Below are 13,636 nucleotides of genomic sequence, written 5' to 3'. Positions count from 1 at the left end.
TAATAAGTACAGCGGTGAATAGGTTATTCAGAGCCAGTTGTCATTGTCGAGAAATGGTGCATCTCCCTCAGGTTTTGAACTAATTAAGATGATTTAATAGGAGAACACTGGCACAAAAGAGAATTGCATAACTTATTGTAGTTTAATACATATATTGGAAAATCTTCTAATATTTTTTGACAAGTAAAAAAATAATTGATGGATCATTTCCCTTTCACCTGACAGCGGGGGTCACGTGATCATCGATGGCGACACAGACCTGGGCTACGTAGAAGATGGCACGGCATGCGGCACTGATCGGATCTGCTTCAACCACAGATGTCTCCCAGTACAGGAGTTCAACTTCAGCACCTGTCCTGGCACTACCGATAAGAAGATCTGCTCTGGCCACGGAGTAGGTCCCTTTTCCTCGTCGACTTTCCTGGCTCTTCTTATTCAGACATATAGCATTCATCACTTAAAGGCCCATGCGCATCAGCGTTCTCTTCCTGGTTTTCGTATCTAAAGCGGCAAAAAAACATTTGCTCAGAGCAGTGACATATTGAAAAGTCCCTAACCTTGCCCCCAGAGCATTTCCCCTCTCCCTCTGCCTCCTGTGGTCAGCTCTCAGTGTTAACCTTTAGCATCTGATAATTATGCAAAAGCTTACCTCATGTCACGTGGGATATAGTTTTACAAACAGCTTGGAAAAATAGCAGTCAGACCTGAAATATGCATACTTCTACCAAAATTGCAATTGTTTTACTTGGATCAGTATTGGACACAAATGGAAAGCTCCAGGGTGATATGACAAGCTCAAACAAGAAAAATATGCATGTGGGACTTTAATGAAAGTGAGGCCAACTGAACTTAGAGGAAGAAATTAATTGATAGGAAATGTAGCTCTCGGTCGGAGAGATAGCCCAGAAACCCTTGTGTTTGCATTGTTTAGTGTTCAGACAGTCCTTCTCCTCCTTGGTGCAGTCACGGTCTGAGGTGCAAGAACACATGTGGTCAGCAGGTGGTCAGCACACCTTTTGCTTCTCCTCAGACATTAAAGAGCTCGTTATGAGCCCATGTCTCTCATCATTTCACTTTGCTCTTGCCTGTAGTTCATGTTCATACTGTTGACCAGAGCTAATGGAAAGATATAAATCTGATTTATTTTCTTGGGATGAAGTCCAATATAGCTTTCAACCTCCCTTACGGCACTTATTGTTTCAATTTGATCGGTCTAATTTAGTGATGGGAAGGGTTGAACTTTTCTTAATGAGTTTACAGTGACGTAGAGTGGGCTTCAGAATTATTAGCTCCCTTAATAAAAAAGGATGAAAAAAGGCTTCATATAATAAACAACATATATTCTTTATTATATTTTATGTTCAAATGTACAGGACAACTATAATTTATTTCAATACATTTACTCTCATGTCTCAAAAGGAATATTTTTTTTTCTGAAAACCACACATGCCAGAATTATTGGCACCATTAGCAGTTATTGTAAAACTCAGTAAGCACTTTATTAGGTATTTATTAGACTTATTGGTGTTCTGCTGCTGTACCCTATCCACTTAAGAGACTTGAAACATTGAGTGTTCAGTGATGCTCTTCTGCACACCACTGTTGTAATGTGTGGCTATTTGTGTTGCCGTCACTTTCCTGTCAGCTTTTAGTCCGAGGTGGGATTTTAACCTTGGCCGATCACTCGTCCAATTTTTTTTTGAACGAACGCATTACCAGTCTAAAGACAAAATCACCTCTAGCCAAGGGCAAGGCAGGGTTTGAACTTATTGAGAGTATTTTATAGATTTCAATACACCAGACAAGCTCAGTAAAGTGAAGAAATGTGGAAGAATCCAAACATGACCCAGGTCTGGTATTGGGTACAATGCATCTTCCCCTCTGCTTGATGTACCTGCATATTCTCACTGTATTCTTGTTCACCTTCCTTTGTGTGTACGGTATTGTGTATGTTTTGCAGGTCTGCAGTAACGAGCTGAAATGTGTTTGTCACCTGGGTTGGGCCGGGGAAGACTGCAACGCCACCTCACCCCTCAGCTACCTGGTTGTTGGACCAACAGCCAGTCCCTCTGGTAGGCAGCTCCTCAGTCATGTCTGTTCTTATGAGTGTTGTACCTGCCGTGTGTTTGTGGTGCTATGTACAGTGAAGTCTTTAATTATTTGGACAGTAACACAATTTGTGTTTCTTTTTGGCTCTGTGCTCCAGAACATTGGATTTGAAAGGAAACGATGAATAAAAGGTTAAAGTGCACACTGTCAGCTTTAATTTGATTTACATCCTTATCAGGTGATCCGTGTAGGAATTACAGCCCTTTTTAGTCAACTCATTCAAGTCTTACAATGCATACTACACTACCACATACAAAGTTATTAGACACTGATGTCGGTTTTCTTGTGGATTTAAAATTGATTTTAAATGCTTGAAGGTAGTCAAAGTCTGCATGTTGTGTGTACTGCTTAGTATCTCATTGTTTCAGGTTTGCCCTGTGAGAAATACTGTATATTTTTATATTAATACACCTGTACACGTGGGATATTTTTTTACCTTTTTTCCCCACTTGGATTTGTGTGCTTACCTTTGTGTTTTTCTGCTTCATTTTGAATGGCCATCTGTGACCTTTCTCATGGTTTATTTTGTGTTCAAAGCCTTTTCACACTCATTCTTTGTTGGCAGGCTCTTGTCTTTGTTGGAATTCTTGAGTGGTATGACAGTGAGGTTAGATTTCAGTTCCTACTCCTCGTGCTGTCCTGTCTGTATCTGTTGGTGCCCTCTGTGACGATTTTATCTCCCCCCTCCCAATGCTCTTCCTGCCACTGCCATTTCCATGTCAATTTTAACTGAAGCAAACCTATGTTTATTTCATCAATCCCTATTAAAGTCCTTCTACGTATGTACCCTATGTATTGTATGCGCCCTGAGCACATGCAAATCAATCTCTCATTAATTCCCCATTTTGACTTGACTGAAGGGTGTGTAGCTTCAAATATGAACTGCCTTTTCATCTCATGCCCTCATTCTTTGCATTTATATTCTGTTTTCTTTCATGGAGAATGTCACTGATTAATTTGATTAGAAATTATTCAAATTTGCGCAGGGCTTGCTCTACCGAAAGTCACGAATAGAGCCAAAAATAGAACGCAGTCAAGGTAAAACACCTGGGTTTAAAGGTGTATAAGCAACCTAAATATTAACGTAAAATTTGTGATTTCCATTTCTGTATGGTGAACAAAAGAGGAAATATTTAAAGTTATATGCCCTTCATGAGAGTAAACCAAAGGTGCAAAAATTTGTTCATCAAACTAGGTCAAAACCTGTCAGAAAGAAGTAATAAATAATAAAAGTATGTAATAGATATTGTTATTATAATTATTCTTCTTGGCACATCAGTTAATGTTTTTGTATCAGAATAAATATAAATATGGCAGCAAATATGACAGCATGTGTGTGCAATACTAAATGCAAAGGACTGTATTTAAAAGTGAGGGAAATGTGTACTCTGTGAGGCGATATTGAGAACATTGTATCTATATCAATATCTATATTGGTTGTGATGCTGAGACCATTGTGCCAGGAAGCAGTTAATTTACTCTAGTAGATGACCTTCATATTTACAAATATTACATTCTACCCCGTTTTAAAGTACCGTACAGTGTTGCCATCAGCATATGAAAATGTACTTTTAGGGATGTGGCAGTGAATTGTCAAAAAAACTGACCTCTCATGCCCTAGCTTCTGTCTAATCCACATATGGTTTGAAAATGAAAGTAATGTGAAAGTGGTTGAAATGTGATATTTACACAAGCATAATACTTTGGATGCCTGTTAAATGAGGTGTCTGTGTTTTCCTCGCTCTCTCTGTAGGTGTCATCAGCACCAATATCATAATAGGTGCCATTGCCGGCACCATTCTAGTCCTGGCTCTCATTTTAGGGATCACTGCCTGGGGCTACAAGTAAGTTAACAGTATTTTAAACCTGGAAGCTTTGTAACTGAGGGAATTAACAAAATGCTGTGTTGTCCTTTTTGAAATGTTTTATATTTTTTGGCAAGTTATCTGAAGATCAAGTTTTGGGCTATCATCATATTTCAAAGCTTTTTCTTGAGGGCTGTTTAAAATCCAAGTCAAAATGATTTTCAGTTATTGTGCAGTTACCCATTAATAATTGTCATTGAATGTGCATAATTTGGAGCTTGAGATAAATAGATGGTTTTGTAGAGTCAACAAAAATGAGCAAATGAAGCCTAAGGAATGATGGCCATGTAGCTAGAAACATCAGCATCAGAAGCAAGCAAGGAACACTATCGAAGCAAACCCTTACCATGGGCTTCAATCTCTAGAGCAGCAAACCTCTGTGCTGGTTCAGCCTGGTGGCCCATCCTCTAATATACTCCAGTAGCACATCCTGCTGACATTGGTGGGGAGCCCAGCAGGGCACTGCCTACTTAACCGTGGTGTTTCAGGAGAGAGCGCTATTAGTGTGCTCCAAAATCAACAGAGAATGAACAGAGTAACGAGACGAGCAGAATTGGACAGGTACAATTTGATTCTGAATTGAGGCGTTTCATTATATTTTTTCATGTTTTACCCATATGGTGCCATTGTTTCGTTAGCGTGGCAAAGTCAACAGGTGTATGCGTGAAATGGATGTTCAAAGGTAACTGGCGTCAATTATGGTTTTATTTCTCCAATTCCCATAAGGAGCTACAGGCAGCGGAGGTACGTAGAATCGGAGGTCCACAGAAGATTCTGTCGGTTTGTTCTTATTTTCCTACTTATTATGTGTGGTGGGGAAGTGAAGGGGGGCACATGTAACTGCTGTAAATGCTGTATTACTATCTCTCTATTTTTTGTACCTTTTATTTCTCAGAAATGTATGTAGTGAAAGTAACAAATCAGTTTAATTTTAATGTAATAATTTTGTTTAGTATAATTGATGTAATATTATTAAATATAATTGTATTACTTATAATTCTTTCTTTTTTTTTCCTGGAAGAGGAAATTATCATTATTTTAATGACACAGCACATACTGTATTTGTATACAAGTGCATTGAACTATTGATGTGGAAGTTCAATAGTTGACAAGTTATTTGGTTTCTGCCTGTTGTAAGTGTGTGCATCTGAAGTTTGCTCAGCCCAGCAATGTAGCCGACTGTCCTCCATTTGTGTGCATTTTAAACTCTGCGGTTGAGTCGAATGGGCATTCCTGAAAGTGTAGTTAGGCATATGAAATGGACACAACATCGAAACTGTTCTTTCTCTCTCTCTCATTGCCCTTGCATGCTGATTCGTTAGTCGTGGCTTTCTTACTTTTTAGTAACGCCTGACTGCAAAAGAAACTGCTGCATTATCACCATGTTTCATATCTACATTTTTTTGTGTTTTGGTCTATGTTTTCATTCACACCATTCATGCATCTTCATTTTAAATGCTTTTTCCCCCTCACAGGCTATCAGTAATTTATACTTTAACAAACTTTCCCCAGCCTTCCCCAAGATTTAATAAATAAAAATGTAACCGATTTGATCAAATGACCTCAAATAATTTGTCATACATCTATGAAATCATCTTTTCCTGGTACTTCCAGTTGAACAGAAGCACATGCTGGATGACATTACCTTGATGATGTGACATCCCCTGGAGCACGAACCCTGAGCCAACAGTCCCGCATCCAAACCGCCTTCTTTCATTTCTGCTGTAATGCATGAGGGAGCCATTTCAGCATGTTTAGGGTGGTTTTTTTATTGGGTGTATGCCAATGGGTTGTTGGTGAATTTTGTGTTTTTTTAAATACTACTACTACTACGACTACTACAACTACAGTACTACTACTAATACTACTAATTGCGAGAATTATAATACTCATGTACAGATTCGGGAATTAAAAAATGTATTACAAAAATATAATCTGTAGCATAGAACTACTGAGAAATAAACACAAGCGTATGCAGTAGTTATCTGATCAAAAACATTCAAGATTAAAAGTGTCAGTTAAACAATGCTTATATGAAAGGAGGGCAGAAAGGACTCGCGCTCCCCGACTTTGATTCACAGGACTGCATCACCCCCGACCCCCCCGCCCCCCTCTCACGTCACCTCGCTGCGTCCGCAGGCAAATGCCGCCGGGGGACTATGCGAAGAAGCCGGGGGATGGCGACTCCTTCTACAGCGATATGCCCCCTGGCGTCAGCAGCAACTCAGCCAGCAGCTCCAAGAAGAGGTCTGCTTATCTGTCACACTTACAGATATATACGTGCTCCTTCACTCCGTCCATCCCATCCATAAGTCAGAACATCTCATTGTTTGGCTTCAGGTGTGCCTCTCTCTTCATCGCTCTCTCGCCCATTGTGTCGCCGCGCCGATCGCAAAACCGCTTTCTGCATCTGGGGTGGGTTACGCGCTTCTTTAAAGGCCCACACGCATCCGCGTTCTCTTCCTGGTTTTACTATCTAAATATATCATAACGTGTTTAATGTCTAAAATTCCCGCAAAAGCAGTGACGTATGTTTTTTGATAAGTCCCAACCCCAGAGCCCAATTCCCTCTCCCCCTCCCCCTCCGCCTCCTGCAGTCAGCTCTCCGTGTTAACGTTTAGCAACGTTTTCTGGTAATTATGCGAAAAAACATATGTTATGTCACGTGGGAAATCGTTTTACGGCTCAGAAAAATACCAGTTAGAACCTAAAATATGCTTGCTTCTGCCAAAATAGTTGAATCAGGATGTAACACAAATCAAAAGCACCAGGATTATATGAAAAATAGCTCAAAAACATGAAAAATATGTGTGTGGGCCAATACTGTAAGTGCTACAGGTGGGTACCAACATTACTGGTATTATTCTGCACTAATTGATGCATTCATTGATTTTTTAAATGAATTAATAAATATATTTTCAGTTCCTTTCTGATAGCAGACCCCAACTCTGGCAGCTGCTAATCATTGGTGGTGGTTGAAGCAAGATTCCTGTCTCCACTTTAAAGCACATTGAAATAAGGAATGGCACCATAATGTTTTTCTTTTACATTTAAGAAAAGGTGAGGGCTAGGCCCTTCACAATAGTGAACAAATATTTTGAGACTGAATTGGATCTGAGAATAGTGTGGGGTGCTTTATCATGGATGCAGAAACAGGTTTTGTGTTGCATTATTCTTACTTTGCATTGTGTGCGTTGGGATCCATGTCTGTCTTACTAATCTTGCCTTCTCTTTAACACTTTAATTAGACAATAAAAGTTTCCAGCAGTGTTTTACAGAATCAGTGTTTTAATGTCATTCTGCTCCTGCAAGCTGGTGTAAGCCATGTTCATTGCACATTAACAGAGCTGACATGCCTCATTGAAGTGGTGCCTCCTATGGTTCATGGAGTTAAACCAAACACTATCTGTCTGCCAAGTTAGAAGGAATTATGCTTCTACATGGGGCCTAAGCTTTGAGCAGCAAATCCCTCATCCCTACCCACTGACTCACGCACAACAGGGAGGGCCAGTCACCATCAGAAGAATGAAGTAGCATTTGCCAGTTGCGTCAGGGAGGAAATGCACTCTTACACACGTCCCATTATCCCATACACACCTTCAGAGAAACGGGAGGGGGGTGGGGTTTTGACGTCAGCCTACCTACATTTGCATGTGAAGCATGTGGCTGACGCTGTTACCCAGATGTCAGTGGGTGATGACAGTGGTGGAGTGCTACAGGAAAATATGAACCACAGCTCTCCACTTAAGCATGTGCTTTATTCATCAGATGCATTGAACTCTAGTCAGAAAAGTATTTATTTATTTTATCTTGTGAGTAAGATAAGTAATCATTGCAATCAGAGTCACTTTTTACAAGAGTGGTCTGGCTTGGTGACAACATTCAAGTAGTCCCAATCGTGAAAAACAGCACATCATTTTTCAATTAAAAATTCAATGTTTAAAAATAACCACAATACCCTAAACAGTCTCCTTTCATCAAAGCTATCTGTGGCTGTAGTACCAGCAATGCTTTTGCTAGATTTGTCTTTATTATCATGAAGTCTTTTAGTTCTGCTTGTCCTTTTTTAGTTATTGTGGCCATTTTTCATCATGTCTTCATTCTCTGTCTGCTATATCCTCTTCTTGGGAGCATTGTCTGGCTTTTAACAGTGCAAAAATCCTGGCACTGAGTAATGTTTTCTGTTCAGCAGTAAAAAAAAGACTGTGGTTACTTTCAACGTGAGTATATATGCAATATACACTCAGTGAGCACTTTATTAGGTAGACCTGTACACCAGCTTGTTAATGCAAATATTGGCAGCAACTAAATGCATACAGACATTCAGACATGGTTGAGAGGTTAATCTGTTTTTCAGACCAAATGTCAGAATGGAGAAGAAAATGTGATCTAAGTGACTTTGACTGTGGAATTGTTGGTGCCAGACAGGGTGGTTTGAGTATCTCAGAAACTGATAATCTCCTAGGATTTTCATGCACAACAGTCTCTAGACTTTGCAGAGAATGGTATTAAAAACAAAAAACATCCAGTGAGCAGAAGTTCTGCGGGCAAATACGTGTTGTTAATGAGAGACGTCAGAGGAGAAGGGCCAGACTGGTCAAAGCTGACAGGAAGGTGACAGCAATGCAAATAACCACACTTTACAACAGTAGTATGCAGAAGAGCATCTCTGAACACACAACCCATCAAACCTCTTAAGTGGATAGGCTACAGCAGCAGAAGACTTAATCTTCAACTTGTCTAATGAATACCTAATAAAGTGCTCACTGAGGGTATATTTAGAATATAGCACATGCTGTGTCCATTGGCCCTGAAGTGTCATTCATAATTATCTGGGTTTCAGCTCAACACCAGAAGTAAATCCCCAGCTGGCTGAGGAAAGGCAAACATGTTGCCTGTATGCAGAGGCTTTTCCAGTGCTGTTGTGGCTACAGTGGGCTCCAGAATTATTGGCGAAAATGCTCTGAATTAAAATATAAACAATGATAATGATGTATATTTTGTATTCAAACATATGGGAAAATGATATACTTTTATTTCAATAAATTTACTCTCATGTTTCAATGTTTTTTATTTAGTAATCTTATTTTTCAAAAAACCACAGGTGCTAAAATTATTGGCACCCCTAACAATTATTGTAAATATAAGTGAAATTGGTAATATAATTTTACTTTCATTTACTTTTCATTTCATTTTCTGATATATCCCAAGAATATCAATGATTCTGAAAAGTTCTGCATGGAGGAAGGGTCCACCAAATGTGTTCTTTAGCCTTATCACAAATTTTAGGAAAAGCCTTGCGACTGAACCATGGGCGTATTGAATCAGGGGTGCCAATAATTGTAGAACCTGTTTTTTTAGGAAATGTTAAAAAAAGTTTTTATTTAAGCAACAAATTCCTTGAAGTCACATAGTGGGTAATAAAGCTTATGTCAATAACTATTATTTTTGTGCACATTAATCAATGGTGCCAATAATTCTGGAGCCCAATGTAGTTTTAGTTTTTATTTCTATCAACAATATATTTCAGTTCTTCCAATTAAAAGATTTTCATTATTTGACTACATGTTTCACAATGTTTGTAACATTTCAATTGGCATATGAGCTCTAGCTACCAATGACTAAAATTATAGTTTTCTCATGGAGCTTACCTGGATATCCAAGTGTCTCCTTTTTATTTTGTTTTAATGATGGAAGTATCTAACACAAACCCAGTATCCGATTCAACGAAAGTAAAATGTAAAAAGGTCCATGTTTTAAAAAAGGACGGGTTATGTATTTTGATATGTAGGTCCAATGGCCTGTCCCATTCCTGGAGTGAAAGAATTCCGGATGCCAAACACATCTCTGACATCTGTGAAAACGGACGACCAAGGAGTAACTCCTGGCAAGGTAAATTATTACTGTTGAGAAGGTAACCCATACTATCCAGTATCAATTGATTGCCCTGCCTAACTCACTGTCCTGCTGTAAAATCAGCTGTCGGCTTGACCAGCTTGAAAAGCTTGAACATTGAGCTATTGAGTTAGTCATAAGCTGGTCTAGCTGGGTATGAGCTGGCCAATCAACATGGTCAAGCTGGTCATTAGCTAGTCAAGTTGGGCATGAGCTGGTCAAGCAGCTAGTGCTGGTAGCTTGTCTGGGCTGGGATACCAGCTGTTTTAAACCGTCAAACCATGTCAAGCTGGGAGCTAGTCGAGACTGGTGAACCAGCTAAACCGTGTTGAGCTGGGAGCTGGTCTGATCTGGTCAACCAGCTACCAACTGTTTCATAACCTAGCTTGAGCAGTTTTTTCAGCAGGGTGTGTATCAAGTGTAATGGCTCATTTATCACGTGACTCTTCAGGAAACCTGGGAGGCAACCGCAAGAAGCTGAAAGGGAAGAAATTCCGCCCACGCTCCAACTCTACAGAGTGAGTATCCTGAGAACTGCCTTCGTTGGAAAGGCAATTCTCTTATTCCTGGCCTGTCGCCAAGTTACTCCACTTTGGTCCCAGAACAGGGCCACAGTCTAGAAGCTAGCAGGTTTCCCTGCTGTAGAGGGAGACTGCAGGGGAGACCAAGACATAGCCTCTGAAGTGCAGCCTGTGCTTCTGTTGAATAAAGAGCATATGTTGATTGAAGATGTCAAACTACTTCTAACACTTAACTGAGGTCGGACCTGTGTTGAGAAGGCCTGACCAATGGCTATGGCCATCAGATGAGTTTCAGCCTCACTTGGCTCTGTACTGTATGTTTTGTATGTCATGATATTGAAGAAGTATTCATATATTTCACTTTGCTGATACTTATTGACTGAGATGAGTAGACTGATACAGCCCATAGTAAATGATCATGAGTGGCATATAATGCAATGACCAACCTGCTAAATATATCCCTGCAATTTGATTTGCGGCATTGATTTTAGATTAAATGATACTGCATCAATATGGGGAGAAATGTTTTGCAAAATGAGTGTCACGGTGGAACTTTTTTATCATTCATTTCCTTTCCAGTTGTTTCTCCGTGGTTGTGGATTTTGATGTGCCTGTCCTTATTTGAAGCATGTGACAAATCAAGAGGGTCAGCAGTGCTTGTAACAATTTGCTACCAAACCAAAATGCAAATCTGTTCTAAGAACCAACCTCTTTTTGGTGATGCTATTTTTGCAGCATTTCAACACTGCAGCTCTTTAACGAAGAACTGATATTTTTGTTAATACTTCAAATGCACCAAAGGTCTATCAATATCATATTGAATTATTAGCATGCGAATCCCAGTGGATAAACAATTAACCAAGGTGCAATAGGCATTTGAAAATCAGACCCTGGGTAGGTGGTGGGATGCACTAAGCTCACCTGGTGTAGTGACCATTCGGAGCATGTTTGATGAACGCTTGGTACATTCAGTCACCTCCCTTGGGTTTATCGCTCATTATAGAACCACTTTCGGTGCTAGTCATATTAGCACTGTTGCTGCTAGTGTTTGTGTAACGACCCGAAAAATGTAAGGACGTGAATTGGAAGAGATTGCCTGTGGTGTTTAAAAACCCAGTTGATAAAGCACCATATGACATGGTTTTGAGACAGGATGGAGGATGAGAAAGCATATGGTTTGGAGTGAGTGTGAACATGCGCTTGCATCTTGGGTGGACTGAACAGAGTGTCTGTGCCGAGCCCTGCTGTGTTTCTGAGATCTCGTCTCCCTTCTTCTTTCTCCTGCCCACTGCTCTCTGTTCCACCCACCATCACCCCCCCCCCCTGCAGGTATTTAAGCCCCTGGTTCAAAACAGAATATTATGTAACTAAATGGGTAGAAGATGTGAATAAAAACACTGAAGGACCATATATTAGGTATTTCCAAAAATATATTTTATACCTCTCTTCCTCTCGTGCCCCTCTTTTTGTTTTTTGTTTTTGTTTTTGGCCAGACAAGTTAACAGTCATCTGCTGATAATTCTGAGCCTGACCTCTTGCATTCATAAAGTGCTGGGTCCGGCCCCCTCATTCTCTCGAGGGCGATCCAACGGCTTCATTCGTCTCAAACTGCGAAATGCCCCTTTCTCATAACCTAGCGCAACTGTGTCTAAATGACCCAAATCATTGGCATATACTCAAGAGTTCCACTATCCACAGTGGAGTTCTCACTCAAGAGTTCCTACAGTCTTCTGTATTCTATATCACAGAATTCACATGCATTTATTAGTGCCTCTGTTTGAATGTGACAGTTCATCCAGACAGTGGAATGCATATATTATGTGCAATTTCAGCCAAGGAATCAGAAGCAGGAAATACTGCGCTGTCAGTCATGTTGGATGTTGCAGATGTCAGCAATCTATTTGAATAAAGTTTCAAAAATACTGATTCTATGCACTTTATTGGACCTGGGCCTCATTTTGTCAGAACATGACAACCAGAAGGTAGGGAATGTATTTTATTAAATACTGAAGCTAGAGATTATTTTCTCACAGTGCCTCGAGTACCTTACCTCTATAGTGTACAGTATATAGCAGTGGTAACCAAACCTGTCCCTGGAGATCATCCTGTAGGTTTTCACTCCTACCCCAACAAAGCACACCTCATTCAACAGCTATATATTTTATTGAGCTGTTAATTAGTAGTCATGAGTGCCAAATTAGGGTTGAAATGAAAACCTACAGGATAGAAGATCTCCAGGAACAGGGTTGGTTATCAATGGTGTGTAGTATTCTGTATTCAAACAGTAATGTAGGTTCATAAATAAGAACATAGTAGTCTTGCAGCCCTTTGAGTATGAAACAGGTGAAAGTCTAAATGCTACACGTGGAATATTCAAATCAAATTTGGAAGACATATCACACCCTTGAGAGGAGACTGGACAGACTACAATGGGCGGCATGTAGACTGGCAGCCAACTCTATAAGTTACTAGCACATTGGAGGGGCCTTCGCAATACATCTCCATATTCTCTTTTAACATGTAAATGTGGCATTATTATTATTTAGTATTATATTTCCTCATTTCTTTGTATACCTGCCTCATTTTCTCTCTGCATGTGCATTACTTGTGTATGGTGTACCTTGCTGTCTCACACTGCCATTGTCCTCTGCTTGTCATGTGATGTCATCGTTCTGCCTCTGTGCCCACCAGCCTGGTCTGCTCAGCGTCACCTCATTTTCACCTTGTGTCCAACTCCCCTAGCAGTCAGCTGCTATGACGGAAGCGACTTATGTAAATTGGACAATGGGGGGGAGACATTGACTATGACATGCACTGCAATACCTTTGGGAAACCATAGCCTTGGGAGGTTCTGAAAATCAGAATGCGGTGTCTGGAGAGGGGGATGGGGGCTCAGGTGATGGTGGCAATGGACAGAATCTTCAGGCAATGGTGACCACGGCATTGCGTGACCATCACCCCGGTACGGTAAGGTGACGATCCAGACCAGTGCTGTGCTTAGGGTGTGTCTGGTTCGGTCGTCTACGTGGTTTGGTACAAGGTTTTGAACTCCTCACATGACCCGTTCGTCCTTGTTCCCTTCCTCCAGGACACTTTCGCCAGCTAAGTCCCCCACCTCCTCCACTGGATCCATCGCCTCCAGTCGGAGGTACCCTTACCCGATGCCCCCACTTCCTGATGAGGAGAGGAAAGCCAATCGGCAAAGCGCTAGGGTAAGTATACACCTCTCCTTACTTGTGATAATCC

General features: G+C 40.5%; 1 protein-coding gene and 1 long non-coding RNA gene across 4 annotated transcripts in view; one reads left to right on the top strand and one right to left on the bottom strand.

Moving 5' to 3' along the window:
* The window catches only part of adam22 (ADAM metallopeptidase domain 22), a 90,405-nt gene that overhangs the window by 72,936 nt on the left and 3,833 nt on the right, over positions 1-13,636 (top strand). The window contains exons 23-30 of one of the 3 annotated variants that reach the window (XM_061263618.1): positions 226-394; positions 1,961-2,072; positions 3,863-3,953; positions 4,701-4,718; positions 6,114-6,221; positions 9,766-9,866; positions 10,321-10,387; positions 13,479-13,602. In XM_061263618.1, the coding sequence (XP_061119602.1) occupies positions 226-394; positions 1,961-2,072; positions 3,863-3,953; positions 4,701-4,718; positions 6,114-6,221; positions 9,766-9,866; positions 10,321-10,387; positions 13,479-13,602 (790 nt within the window). Of the gene's footprint in view, positions 1-225; positions 395-1,960; positions 2,073-3,862; positions 3,954-4,700; positions 4,755-6,113; positions 6,222-9,765; positions 9,867-10,320; positions 10,388-13,478; positions 13,603-13,636 lie in introns of all 3 variants that reach the window. The other 2 variants (XM_061263608.1, XM_061263626.1) reach the window with 2 other exon arrangements.
* LOC133142465 (uncharacterized) lies at positions 270-6,372 on the bottom strand. The gene is made up of 3 exons (XR_009710186.1): positions 6,245-6,372; positions 5,620-5,696; positions 270-501 (listed from the first exon to the last, which is right to left on the bottom strand). It is a non-coding gene; the product is annotated as an uncharacterized LOC133142465 (long non-coding RNA).

Source organism: Conger conger, chromosome 1 (assembly GCF_963514075.1).
Source record: "Conger conger chromosome 1, fConCon1.1, whole genome shotgun sequence".
In the NCBI taxonomy this organism is placed as follows: Eukaryota; Metazoa; Chordata; class Actinopteri; order Anguilliformes; family Congridae; genus Conger; species Conger conger.
This window is presented reverse-complemented; position numbering and strand designations above follow the sequence as displayed.